The sequence below is a fragment of the Plasmodium sp. gorilla clade G2 genome, assembly GCF_900097015.1.
Source record: "Plasmodium sp. gorilla clade G2 genome assembly, chromosome: 13".
Lineage (NCBI taxonomy): Eukaryota > Apicomplexa > Aconoidasida > Haemosporida > Plasmodiidae > Plasmodium > Plasmodium adleri (nom. inval.).
Window position 1 is genome coordinate 489,040 of NC_041705.1, and position 15,000 is coordinate 504,039.

Here is a 15,000-nt window from a genome sequence, read left to right on the forward strand (position 1 = left end):
ATATATATTTTTTATATATTTGTTTATACTTTTTACAGATTTTCTTGCAAAATGAAATATGCTAAAAAAAAAAAAAATAATAAAAAAATTATTATATATATATATATATATATAATTTAAATTTTTCATGAAAGGAGAAAAAAAAAAATCAGGTATTTTTTTATTCATATATAATAATAAAAAACACTCCGGCAATAAAAGATTTTATATATATATATATTTTATGTATACGTGTGCATATAATGTAAACATATACATATAATTTATTATTTATTACATATATATGTTGTTTTTCAAAAAAAAAAAAAAAAAAATTAATTAAAAACAAAATAAATTTAAATATAGAAAAGCCATTATGATAATTATTTATAATATTTATACCTTAATTATTTTATATTTTACGTTATTTATATTTTTATTCTTTTTTTCATTCGTCCTGCTCTTTTGTAGGGTCCATCTGAACTTTTTGCAAATACTGCTTTAATGAAGAAAGTTTACTTTTACTTTCAACAATTTCTTCTTCATTCATATCAATTTCATTATTTATTTTATCTATATATGCATTTGATGAGTTAACCAGTTTACTTTGAAATTTCCACTGTAATTCAACTTTACGTAAATCTAATAAGATATTATTAATTTGTTCATTTAAATAATTATATTCATTTTTTAATATTGTAGACATAAAAGTAATTTTTTTACTATCTATTTGATTTTTAAATTTTTGAAAATATATCAATATATTATATGTTTCCATTTTAGCAAATTCTTTGATTTCTTCTTTTAAACCTTTCCACTGTTCACTACTTAAACGTGTTAATATGAAAGGTATATCATCTTCTTCATCATATTGATTATTGGTATTATTTTCTTTTTGTTCATTACATAAATGTTTTGTTTTATTATTATTTTTAATATTGTTTTTATTATTATTATTATTGTCAATGTGATACATAAGATCAGTATTCATATTTTCCATATTATACATACTACTGTCACCATAATTGCTTTCAATATTATATATTTTATCACTACTAATATTATCTGTATTATTACTTTGTTTGTTTCTGTTTTTTTTTATTATTATGTAACTAGATAATGTAGGGGCAAACAAAGTATAAATACACAGGAAACGTATGAAAATCAAATGAGGTAATATAATAACAAAAAAATATAAGGTACTAAATTTTAAATATATTTCCATTTTTACCATACCTATTAATAGTAAAAATGAATAAATCACATGCTCATATATTGTTACATTTTCATAATTATCTATACCGTAATAAAAGAAATAATGAAAAATAATAAAATGAAAACATACAAATAATAATAATAAGACACTTTTTAATATCTGCATTCTATTATAATACAAAGCTTCATATATAACTTCATTTTTGACGTACTTGCATAAATAAAAAAACATATTCATAATACATAAAAAAAGAAACACATAAAAAATATTAATCATAATAGAATAAAAGGAAATGGTATTTATATGAATATCAAAATAACTATCTAATAATATTTCATTATAATAAGAAATTCTATTTATATTCATACATAAAGCTAGCCAAAATATGACTATTAATATATGTAGTATAAAAATAAACAACTTTATAATATCACATTCAAAAAGATATGTAAGATATATTTTCAATTTAAGTAACAAACTTAAATTATATTTTGTTGTATTATTATTTATATCTACATTGGCATAAAAATTATCAGGATGATAGTTTATGTTCGAAATATAATTATTGTTTAAAGTAAAATTATTTTCATTATAATAAGGACCATAATAATTTATCTCCTCAGTATTCATGTTATTATCTTTGTATTTATCGAACATAATATTATCACTATAAATATAACTATTACTATTATGATTATTATGAATATTATTATTATTATGAATAATATTATTATTTATATTTACTACATTGAAATTATTTGTATTGTCCAAATTTTGTAAATTCCCTGTATTATTATCACTTCTGTAATTAAAATTCTCCATTTGTGTATTCATAATATGTGTCATATTACTATTATTGGAATGAGTAGTACCTTTCAAGGAACTAATGCAGATGTTATAAAAATAAAAAAAATTTGTATAATAATACTTATATATAACTATTAATAAGGACAATAATACAATAAGATATAGAACATTTACTACAACACCAATAATCTGATATATATTAAAAGAATTAAAAAATAAATGATCAAAATGTATATGTTTTGATATATAACCAGTAGAAGTAAAATGAAAATTTATTTTTACTAATATATTATGATGATCATCTACATCAGATAAAATAAATGATATTTCCAATTCTTTTATAGAATCATCAATAAGTGATAAAATATCATTTAAATTATTTTTCAATATATTATTTTCATTTCTTATATATGTATAACATTTATTTTGTCTATTATTACATATTATATTATTATTATTACTGTATATATTATCACTTATATTTATTTCTTCTCTTGATGTCATACGTACATATATTTTACCATATAATAAGTCATATAGTTCTATCCATTTATATGAATTATGATATATAGCATTGTTACCAAATAAATCTGTACCATTTTCTAAATATAAAGTAAAACAATTTTTTATCCATTCTATAATATCATTTTTGTTTTTTATTTTATGGAAATTTAAATATTCATTATTAATATTGATATTTAAACTTTTATTTTCGTGATAAAATTTCATATTGGTAAATAATTTATCACGACTCAAGAAACTTACATTTTCAATTTGATATTTTAACAAATTTTCTGTTTCACTTATTTTTTTAAAATTATTTATAATGAATAAACTACAAAATATTAATAAGCTTATACATATATAGAAATAACAAATAAATTTCTCATTTTTTTTATTCTTCGTTTTTTTATTATATTCCTTTAAAATATATTTTTTCACATTATAAGAAAAAGGTAAAAATCTATTTCTCAAGTTAAAAAATATATTTATAAATTTTTCAATATTGAATATATTTTCTTCATTTTCCTCCATCATATTTGAATAATAAGCCTCTTTATTAGTATTCGATTTTTTCCCTAATTTTATGATATCTTTATAATTTAATTCTTTATCTATATTGTCTACATTTATTTCACCTTCACTTGAATCATTTAAAGAAAAATTGTAACATTCGCTTCCATCTTCTTCGTTCATATATTCAACATTTCTTATATTATTTTCTTCTGAATTATCATATGAATTCTTTGAAGTATTACCATTATTATTTTTTATTGAATCTTCTTTTAAATCTGGTATGTGTAATTCTTTGCTACGTTTGGATTTACTATTGCCATGTTCCTCGGAATTGTATACAACTGAATTATTATTGTGTATGTTTTTATGATGACTCTTATTATTGTATATGTTTTTATTGTTACCGCTTATATTGTGCATATTTTCGTCTCCTATATTTTTATCTATATTTTCGTTGGGTGTTTCACCTTGTTTCTCATTTTCATTTTTTTCTATTTTTTCTATTTTATCTGTTTTTATTTCGTTTTGGCTTCTTTCTTCATTACATATATTAGTTTCTACCGTTCGTTCACTTTTATTATACTCATTATTTTTGTTATAAATTGACTTTCTTTTCTTATATGCTTGAATTTTTATTCCTCTATCCGTGTTATTATCTTTACTTAATGTTCTGTTATCTTTAAAATGACGCATATACCATTTGTACATTTTCTTATTTCTTTTAATATAAGATTTTATGGCCAAAAAAAAGATATAAGAAAAAATAATGGTGAATATAAAAAAAAGTGTTGGGATGAAATAAAAATAAGATAAATTATTTCCCTCTGTATTTATTATTGACGATATATTAAATCCTTGAAAGTTTGCAAAAAGTAAACATATATTTAAAATAAAAACATAAATCATATTACAATTTTCATTTTCAGAAATATTAAAGACCTCATAACGATAAATTGAAACTATACTTAAATATATAAAAACAACCATTAATATAATAGAGCAAGGATATAAGAAATCCTTTTTAATATTCTTCTCAACATTATTATATTTTTTTATTAACAAACCGTAATTTTTTATAATTAAATAATATGAAAATATAAATGTTATAAAACATGTAAATATAAAAATGTATTTTGTCCATTCTATATACAAAATAACTCGTTCCATATCATAAAACATATTTACAATACTATCTGAGTTTGCATTGGCATATAAGGAATCTATTTTATATTTCCCATTTTCATATGTAGCATTTAAATTGGGTATCTTATATTGAAACAGAAGATGAATGCCTAGGCTTAACATATTTAATAGGACGCACACTAAAAAGGGAAATATAAATAAATATATATATATAATTATTTATTTATTTGTTTGTTTTATTTTACATTTTTGTAAATTACCTATGGTCATAAATTTACAACTATACGTTTTCACATACAAATTAAAACCGACCAGGAGATATTTTTTCACATCTTTTAATATATACATAATAAAAATACAAAGAAATACAAAAAAAGAAACTATGAAACATAAATTCATTTGATTACATGAAGCTGACAATGTAGATATTTCTTTATATGTTTTAGTATTAGGTAAGAAAGAAAATTTTAGAGCATTATAAGATATAAGATTTAATATAGGATTATATAATAAATAATCTAATGTAACTGTAGCTATATTATAATTTGTTAATATAACAGCTGGTATAAAATATGGATACGTTGTTGTATAAAAACTATCCTGAGATAAAATTTCTTGAATTTTATTATAATCATTTTCACATATTATTTGATATAATCCTCCAATCTTTTTATATGACTTTCCATATGAAAAGTTATAATTCCATTTTTTATCAAAATAAGGATAACTAATATTTTGATTATTTTCTATTTCTTTTAAAAAATTAGTATCTGAATATATTTCATATAATTTTTTTTTATTATAAAAATTTTTTATTAACGAATCGTTGCTATTATTATCATCATTATTATTATTATTGTTATATAATCTCATAGTTATTCTCCAACAATTTCCAAATATAATATTATTATTGAAATATTTTTCATAAGATACATTTTTTGCGAATTCATTTTTTATCCATGAAGCTAATTCAAATTTATTATTTATATTTTTAAATGTAGTATAATCCTTTTTTCTAGATTCATATGAATAATCACTATTAGTATTTTTTATATTATCACTCAATGATTTGTAAAAAGTTTCAGAATAAAATTTAGATTCATTTATATTATTAGATAAATCATTTTGAAAATTTCTTACTTTTACTATATTATATGAAAAACTGTAAAGTACCAAAAACCATAGAATTATTAATAAAATATCAATATTTATTAATTTAAAAAATTTCTTTTCCTCTTTTATATTATCACCCAATAAAGCTACATCAGTATATTCTTTTTTCTTCTCTTGTTCTTCTGTATATTTAAATAAAATATTAGAATACACTTTTAAATATTTAATATTATTTTCATTTGATATAGGTTCTTTATCTATATCCACCATTTTCGATTCATATTCTTTTTATATTCTTAGCATATATATTGCATTTTATATATATATATTTATTTATTATTTGTCTATATTTTTTTTTTTTTTTTTTGGTGAGGTGTTAGGGGAGCTGAGAAATTTGGATCTATATAGGTGTAACATTAAACAAATTACGATAATATCATACTGATATAATATAAATATATATATAATATAATATTATATTATATTTTATGAATGTAATTATTTAAAAGATATTATCATTTATATGGTAATTATTTATATGTCATGTGATTGAACTTTCAAAGCACATGTGTATATATATTTTTTTATTGTATACTTATCAATTGTGTAAGCATTATATATTTTTAAAAATATAATATTCTGTTTGTATGTTTAAATTATATATTTTACTCAAAAAAAAAAAAAATTAATTATATATATAATATATACGAATAGTTACATATTCGTATATATAACCTTATTTTCAAACTGTGTATGTTTTATATATTTTATTCTGTTTTATTTTTTTATTATGAATTAGAAAAAAAGAAATTGTTATCCCTTTTATAATTGACAAATAATAATACCTACGTACATGTAATAGACAAACAACTTCTATGTCAAAAAGAAATATATAAGAAATATTTATGTTATTTTGTGTTTATTGAATATATATGTGCATATAATATAATAATATATGTATGCACATTTATGCATAAAAAAAAATACATATATGTATATATATATATAATACTTTAAAAAATAAAATTTAATGAAATAGATACAGTACTATATATAATATGAATAAAACAAATTATCACACATTACAAAAAAAAAAAAAAAAAAAAAAAAAATATAAAAATATACATATATATATATATATATATATATATATATTATTGTCCACTCATGGTTGTTTTCTTTTTTATTATTTCATTTTTTAATATTTATACAAAATAAGTTTAACAAGAATATAGATTCGGATTTGTAACCCTAATATTAGATAACAAATCTATATTTTTTATTACATCCTTTTTATCAAAATTTGAAAAATTCTCAGGTTTGTTATTATTGTCATACCATGATGTATGAAAATTTTTATCTACCACATTTGTAAAATGTAAATATTTTGTTTGTTCCCTATTTAATATGTATTGTATATATTCTGAATATTCATCTTTATTATTAATATTATGTAAAGATTTTATATGATATAATATGAGTTGTTTTTGCATAGGTGTTAAAAAAAATTTAAATAAATCAATTAATATAATTAATTCTTTATTATTACATGTACCTCTCATTACATTAAAAAATAATAGATCAAACCATATACTTGGATTTAAAGAATAATTCATTTCATTATTATTACATTTATTAATAATATCATCACATTTCACATAACAATATTCACATATATCTTCTATTTCAAAATATGTATGATCAAATAAAATTTTTTCTACAGATATATAATCATAATCTTTTGTGTAACAGCTTTTTTCAAAATTTTTTTTTTGTTTATTTAAATGAAAATGGCTAAGTTCATAATTAAGCATACCATTAATATTATTATTATGATGATGGTGATTATTAGTATTATTCATTAAAATATCATTATATATTAGATTTTTTATATTTTTATTTTCATTTATTTCCATCACATTTTTTATATTATCATCGTCATACATATTATTAAATAAAATATTTCGATTTTCATTTTTGTCTTTCATTAATGTTAAATTAGTTATAAAAGGAGATGAATTTTTAGATAAAACGATTGCTAATAATTTGGAAGCAAACATAATTTGTTTATTCATACATAATGATATTACTTTAATTTTTAATATTTCTTTTATAAGTTCATATATTCTTTCAATATCGTCATTATTTATATTTATTTCGATATTATTATTATTATTATTATATGTTATATCATCTTTGATATAAAAATTACCAAACATATCTTTAGCTTTTACAACAGCATAGTTTTTTTTATTTTTTAATTTGTCATATAATATTATATATAAATTTATAGCTTCATTTCTATATTTGATATTTTTTTCATTTAAATATTTCTGTTCAAAATTTATAAAATCAGATAAACATATTTTCTTGTTAATTATATTATTATTATTACAACTATTTTGTTTTAATGATACGGTTGGATAATATGTAATTAAATCTTTACAACCTATATATTCTTTCATTTGTGCCAACTTTAATATTATATATAAATCTAAATTTGGAATATATTTATTACTATTTGTATGTAATATTTGTAAACATTCTTCTGCTAGTTCTATGGCTTTATAAACATTCCCATTTTTCTTCAAACATTCTGCTAATAAACATTTATTTTGTATTAACATAAAAGTTGGTATTTTTCCTTTAGTACAATATTGTAATGATAAATTATAATATTTTATTGCCTTTGCAAATTTATTTAAAGACATTAATATATTACCTAACATTATTAATGAAAATATATATATATAATCAAAACACATATCATTTAATCTACTTGAAAGTATGTGATAAGATTTTTTTGAGTAATATAATGCATTTATTAAATATTTTCTTTTTAATTCTATTATATTTTTATTATACATTACATTTCTATTATCATATTTATAATAACAATCGTTGTCATCTTCTAGATCTGTATTATTCTTTTTTTTTTTTTTTATACTTTCTGCTTCGACCGTATTTGCCTTATCATAATAATATTGCATTAATAATATATTACACCATAATGTAGTTATATTATATTCACCATCATAATATTTACTAAATTGTATTATTAATTTATAAATTAATAAAGCATCTTGGATTTTTTCCTCTTTTAATTTACATTGAAATGTTAAAATAAGTATATCTCTTTTTATGGTTCCAATAGTTGGAATATTATTATAAATATAATAACATAACTTTAGACACTTTTCTATATATCCATGCTCAAAATGTATATATGCCAAATGAAGAAATATTTTAGCTAATTTTAATACATTTTTATTTATATTAAAATTTAGTAATAAATAAATTGCTTTTTTTGATCTTACATAATTTATACATTTCATTTTTTCATTAAGAATACAATAAGGATGACAAGGTATATTATATTCATATATATAACTTTTTATTTTACTACATGTACCAACAGAACATATATTATGAATACTTAAAAAATTGCTCATTTGAATACCAATTATATCTATAATGTTTTCTTTTAAATTATTTTTTATTTTAAACTTTTCTTGCAATAAAATATTTGAATATAACTTTTCAATATTTTTGTAGTACCATGTACAATATAACGGCAAACAATTCGTAGATCTTGGATAAAATAAAGAAAAATGTTTTCTTTCAAAATCAATTTGTTTCCCATAATTATTAGAGTTATCAAACCTATGGTTCTCTTTTATTTTAAATGTATTCATTTTTTTATTGTTTTCATTATGCTCATATTTATTAGGATAATATTTGTTTATATTTTCACCTATTTGTGATAGTATATTATCATCTATCATATCTTCTAATAATAAATATGCATTTTTCATATTTGTTTGATAATTTTTATTATTTGAAAAATTATTCCCTTCAAATGACTTTTCATCATGAGAATTATTAATTTTATTATTTATATTCTCATATTCATATATTTTATTTATATCATTCTTAAATGACGAACAATTTAAATTGTTTTTATATTTATGTTTATTATCTTTATTAACTAAATGATTCATGTTATTATAGTTATCATTTACATTATTATTTTCTACGAAATTATTTACATTTAAATTTATATTCGATGGAAAAATATTTTTTAAACTATAAATATTTGGAAAAAAAGTTACATCTTTTTTGGTAGAAAAATTAGACATATCATTCAAAGTTAAAGGTAATTTAATTTTATAATTTTGTTTACATTCATTTGTAAAAGATATACCCATATGATATTCTATACAAAGGAGCAATCCGTATATTTCTATATCTTTTATATTTATATATTCATTCAAATTGATATTATATTTTTTAATACAATCAGGTATTAATATATTATTCCAAAATGTTAAAGACTCTAAAGTATTAATATTTAATGTTAAATTTATTAAACGTATTAATATTTTATGAGGTGTTAATTCAGGGAAATAGTTCCAATCAGATATACATTTCTTACATAAGCATGAAAAAATCATTTTCTCTTTTTTATTTGTATATTGACAACATGCATTACTACCATTAATGAGATTATAATGATCGTTATGTTTTATATATGTATTACTATACAAGCAATTCTGCCTATTATTATCATTATTACTATTATTACCATTACTATCATTATCATTGTTATTATTAGTTTCATTATTACTACATGTTGTGGATGCACAATTATCCATATAATTATTCATACCATGATCCTTTCTTTTTGTTACATTATTAAATTCTTGATTTGATATATTCCTTGTTATATTTCCATTTTTTAAATGTTTTATTATAAATGAATGTATGTGTTCATAATAAATACATTTCAAAGTACGAGCAATAAGTTCCCTACATACCATTTCTGACAAATAATCAGGTATCTTTTTTTTTAATAAATAACCTAACTTATTTATATTTATTCCATGAGAATGATATACCTGTGTTATATCATAACTATCTGAAAAATTTAATAAAAAATTAGATATTTTGGGAATGATATAATTATCAATATTATTAATACATTCTTTTGTTGCTTCTTTTATTTTATCTATATTATTATTATTATGACTTTTATATTCATCATATTTTATATTTATTGCTTTAGTAGTATTGCATAGTGGTTTTTCATAATAATATTTTATAAATTCATATCTTAATCTTGTAATATAATTTTCCTTATCCATATTTAAAAGTAGAAAAGGAGGTAATATTTCTTCTGTTCCTCTTATAAAATATAAATTATCAATTACTGATTTATATATTTTTACATTATTTTTATTTTTTAATATATTCAATTCAAAATAATTAGATATGCCAATAGGCAAAATGCAACAATCATAATTCATATAATGACTCATTTGTTTTAATTGATCTGAAAATTCCAAGTCATATTTTTCTATTTCTAGCATTATTCTTCCATAAAATTGTTCATTTGGTTTATAAATTTTTTTTTTTTTTATAGAGTTCATTTTATTTGTACTTAAAATATTTATATCATTTTTGTCTACACATGTATTACTATTTATTATATCCATATAATTATCACAGTATTCATTATTTGTAAAATTATAATTTTCTCTTTTATCATTCATTTTATTTGATGCATTATCCAATAAATTACTTGAAGATAATATATCTTCATCAATCATATAATCATTCATATCAATGTGTTGATATATATCTTTTATTATATCTATTGGCATATATTGCTCATTTAAAGGGATTAATGGTTCTGCTATTATTCGCATACCCATAAAATCAATTTGGTTAGCTATAGGTAAAGAAAAGTTAGATTTTCTTTTTAAATTATATATACAATCACATAAAACCATTTTACCTTTTAAATCATTACTATATATTTTTCTTGCAGTATTATAATTTATATTATCCTTTGTACTTCCTAGAACTATAGTAAACACTATACTATCAAATAAAAATATTAAATCATCTTCAAATTTAGGTTTATATATTTTATAAATATAGGGATAATTCTCTTTATTTATTTGAACAAAACATTTTTTTAAATAATTATTTAATTCATTATCTTCTATATTTTGTAGAAATAACGAATATACTAAACCACATGCTCCTATATTACTTGAAGCATGAAATAATTCTAATTCATTAAAAAATTCTTTTTCTCTTTCTCCTTCGGTTTTTTCATCATACATATAATCACTCAAGGCCCAAATATTACGAAATGCAAAATTTATTCTATCATGCCAATTAGAACTTAAATAAGAGAGTTCATTTTTACATAGGCTGTTATATAATGGATGACTTATATCTAATTGGTAACTTCTAGTAGGTTTTATATTTTCCATTAAATTTTTATATATCTTTATTTTGTAATCAACCGAATTGGATTCTATATCATCATCACAAATATCATTATTATTATTATTAAGATTATTGTTTGATAATATTTTGTTGGATGTTGTAAAACTACAGGACATATTCTCTTCCGTTTTATTACTACTAATTTTAGTACTATTATCACTATAATTTTGATAATTTTTTTTTTTTTTTTTCTTTTTAATAACTTTTTTTTTTTCTTTTTCATTTTTTACATTATCATATTTATCCTTTAAAATACTATCATCATCTTTCATTTTACCTAATAATTCTTGAATATATGGAGCTTCTGATTTCTTTATTTTAAAAACATAATTTTTTTTTAATAGGTCATTACTATCTGAATTACTTCTACATATACTCCCATTATTTACATTGATTGTTTTTTCATTCTTAATAACTTTTGTACTTTTTATATTATTATTAATATTTTTAGTATTATGTATACTTTTGGGCAGTTCTTTTTTCTTATTTGGTATGGGAGCTTTTTTTATATTTTCTTCATTACTTTTTTTTAATACCGTTTCTTTATTGCTATTTTTTTGAATCATCATTTTAACATTCAATCCATTATTATCTTTTATTATTGTACTTTTCTTTTTCCTAAATAACATATTTCTAAAGTTTTGATAACTAAACCATGTTATAGATCTAAGAATTATCCTTTTTATATTTTTATATGGTGATTGTTTCTTTTGAAAATATTGTTTTGGAATCCCTTTGTGTGTATATTTTGAATACTTTGCATATTTTACATTTAACATGTTTTTTGCATTATTTACACCTACATTTGATTTCATATTATTATATGTTTTATTTCCCTTCGTGTTATTACTCAAGTAATTATTTAAATTGTTGGTGTTATACATTAATGATGGATCTACATTTTTATTTATTATACTATGTTTTCTATTTTTGCTTTTTAACGCAGACAGTTTTTTCTGTAGTGTAGTCATTTTTGTTTGGTTTTTTTTTTTAATATATTACCTATATATATTAGCATAATAAATATAATTTTTAAAAAAATTAATAATAATAATAAGGTAATATTAGACACCAGTTAAAACATCAAAAAAAAAAAAAAAAAAAAAAAAAAAGAATGGTTTTTATAAAAATATAATACTATACAGATATGTTATGTCAACGTAATTAAAGAATATATTTTCTCTTTTTATTTATTTGTTAATATTATTTGTTTTATAATTTAAAAAAAAAAAATAATAAAAAAAAAAAATAATTGAATGATTTTAATATACATGTATCTACATAAGATAACTGAATTAAAAAAAAAAAAATACATCATAACAATATATAAATATGAATATTTATTTTTATTTTTGCTTCTTTTAATTCATAATTAAAAATCAAATATAAGTGATTAACTTATAAGTTTTTGTTATATACAAGAAAGTAAGGCTTGACAACAAAAGGAAAAAAAAATATATTATAGAAAAAAAAACATATAAAAAGTGCATATTCATATATCTACTAAACAAGTAACATCACATATATAATCTAATTATTCTTTATGATAAAACAACATATATATGAGAGATATATGAAAATAGACAAATATGTATATATATATATATATATATACATATATATATATGTAATACATTTATATACAAAAGAAATACATATATTCATGTAATCAATCTTTCACATATATGGAATATGAAATATTCTGTTTAAAATTTATAAAAGGGAAAAAAAAAAAAAAAAAAATTAGTTCCTCTTTTACAAATATATACATTTATACATACATTAAATTTATACATTTTATAAATGAAAAAAAAAAATAAAATAAAAAAAGAAGAAAGTATCTCCATAAGAAAATATATATTTTCTTATTTTTAATAATGTATCATTTTATTTAAATTTTTATATTCTTCATGATTTATATTTTTTTCTGCAATATAGTGCTTGTTGTATTTTATGGTGGCAAATATATTCCCATTATGTACTTTCATATTATTATATGATAATAAAGTATTATATTAGTATATTCCCTTTTTCTCTATAAATGGATATGCATTTATTATTTTTACAATCTTCTTCCTATAAAATATGTATTATTATAAAAATATATATAATTACATATTTTGATGAACATACATATATATACATATATTTATTTTTTTCATAAGTTATATTAGTGTTATATTTTTTCTTATTTTAATAAATCTTTAAAAAAATTATAAAAAAATTTTAATATATAAAAAAAAATATATTAGAAAAATTAAATATTGTATAAGGAATTAAGATATATATCTATATAATAAAAAAAAAAATACATGTTAATATATATATATATATATATATATATATATATATGTTCATACCTTTTTGTATTATAAGGAGAATTCTTCATCTATGTATAACTTTGTCAAAATTTTAGACAATTTATTTATGGGCAAACCCATAACATTATAATAACAACCATCTATTTTTTTTATAAACTGGGATCCCACACCTTGTATAGAATATGCCCCTGCCTTATCATATGGTTCCTTAGTATTTATATACTGTAAAATATCTTGTTCCATTAAGTCATCAAAATATACCTGTGTTTTTTCAATAAAAGTTATGGGTATTTTTTTTTTATATAGAAATATACATACAGCAGTAAATACGCTATGAACATTCGATGATAATTTTTTTAAAATATCATGTGCATGTTTTTTATTTATTGGCTTTTCTATTATTTCATTATTTAGAGTTACAATAGTATCACAAGATATTATTATTTTAGGTAATGGTTCAAACTTACTATTTATATTCATTATTTCATATTTATTAAAATCATTTGAATGGTTACTATTATTTTCTCTCTTTACTTTGATATTTAAATCTTTTATATCATTCGCAGTTATATCTTCAGTTTCTGTATTATTAGAAAACCATACATTTTCAACAACATTCAAACCCTTTTTTAATGCATTTTCTTTAACATAATCTTCAGCACAAGAAAATATACTCTTATCTAAATTTTCTTCAAAACCTGATTCACAAATATATAAATTTTTTATACCCATTAACTTCATTAATTCAATTCTTCGGGGCGATTTACTAGCCAAAAGAACCCAACATCTATCCTCATTGTTAAACAAATCTCCCGATCCAATAATATGAGAATAATCCTTCATATTTCAAAAAAATACAAGATAAATTCTTTCTACTGTTCAAAAAAAAAAAAAAAAAAAAAAAAAAAAAAAAATAGAAAGATGTATTATATATGTAAAATAATATTACATAATTCTATTTATATTTAGAATTATAAATATTTGCTCTTCATTTATTTTTTACAAAAAAATAAAATAAAATAAACATAAAAGTAAAAAAAAAAAAAAAAAAGTAAACTGACAAAATAAATATTATATATATATATATCATATATATATATATAT

General features: G+C 18.7%; 3 protein-coding genes across 3 annotated transcripts; all 3 read right to left on the reverse strand.

Annotated features, from left to right (window-relative positions):
• Positions 1–427: 427 nt before the first annotated feature.
• PADL01_1312400 (conserved Plasmodium membrane protein, unknown function) lies at positions 428–5,545 on the reverse strand (the record flags this gene model as incomplete). Its single annotated transcript, XM_028683656.1, has 2 exons — positions 428–4,341; positions 4,423–5,545. The coding sequence occupies 2 exons, from the start codon at positions 5,543–5,545 to the stop codon at positions 428–430; spliced, it is 5,037 nt and encodes a 1,678-aa protein (XP_028539813.1).
• Positions 5,546–6,495: 950 nt separating this feature from the next.
• Positions 6,496–12,546, reverse strand: PADL01_1312500 (conserved Plasmodium protein, unknown function; the record flags this gene model as incomplete). The annotated part of the gene is made up of 1 exon (XM_028683657.1): positions 6,496–12,546. The coding sequence occupies one exon, from the start codon at positions 12,544–12,546 to the stop codon at positions 6,496–6,498; it is 6,051 nt and encodes a 2,016-aa protein (XP_028539814.1).
• Positions 12,547–13,944: 1,398 nt separating this feature from the next.
• Positions 13,945–14,739, reverse strand: PADL01_1312600 (septum formation protein MAF homologue, putative; the record flags this gene model as incomplete). Its single annotated transcript, XM_028683659.1, has 1 exon — positions 13,945–14,739. The coding sequence occupies one exon, from the start codon at positions 14,737–14,739 to the stop codon at positions 13,945–13,947; it is 795 nt and encodes a 264-aa protein (XP_028539815.1).
• Between the last annotated feature and the right edge of the window lie 261 nt (positions 14,740–15,000).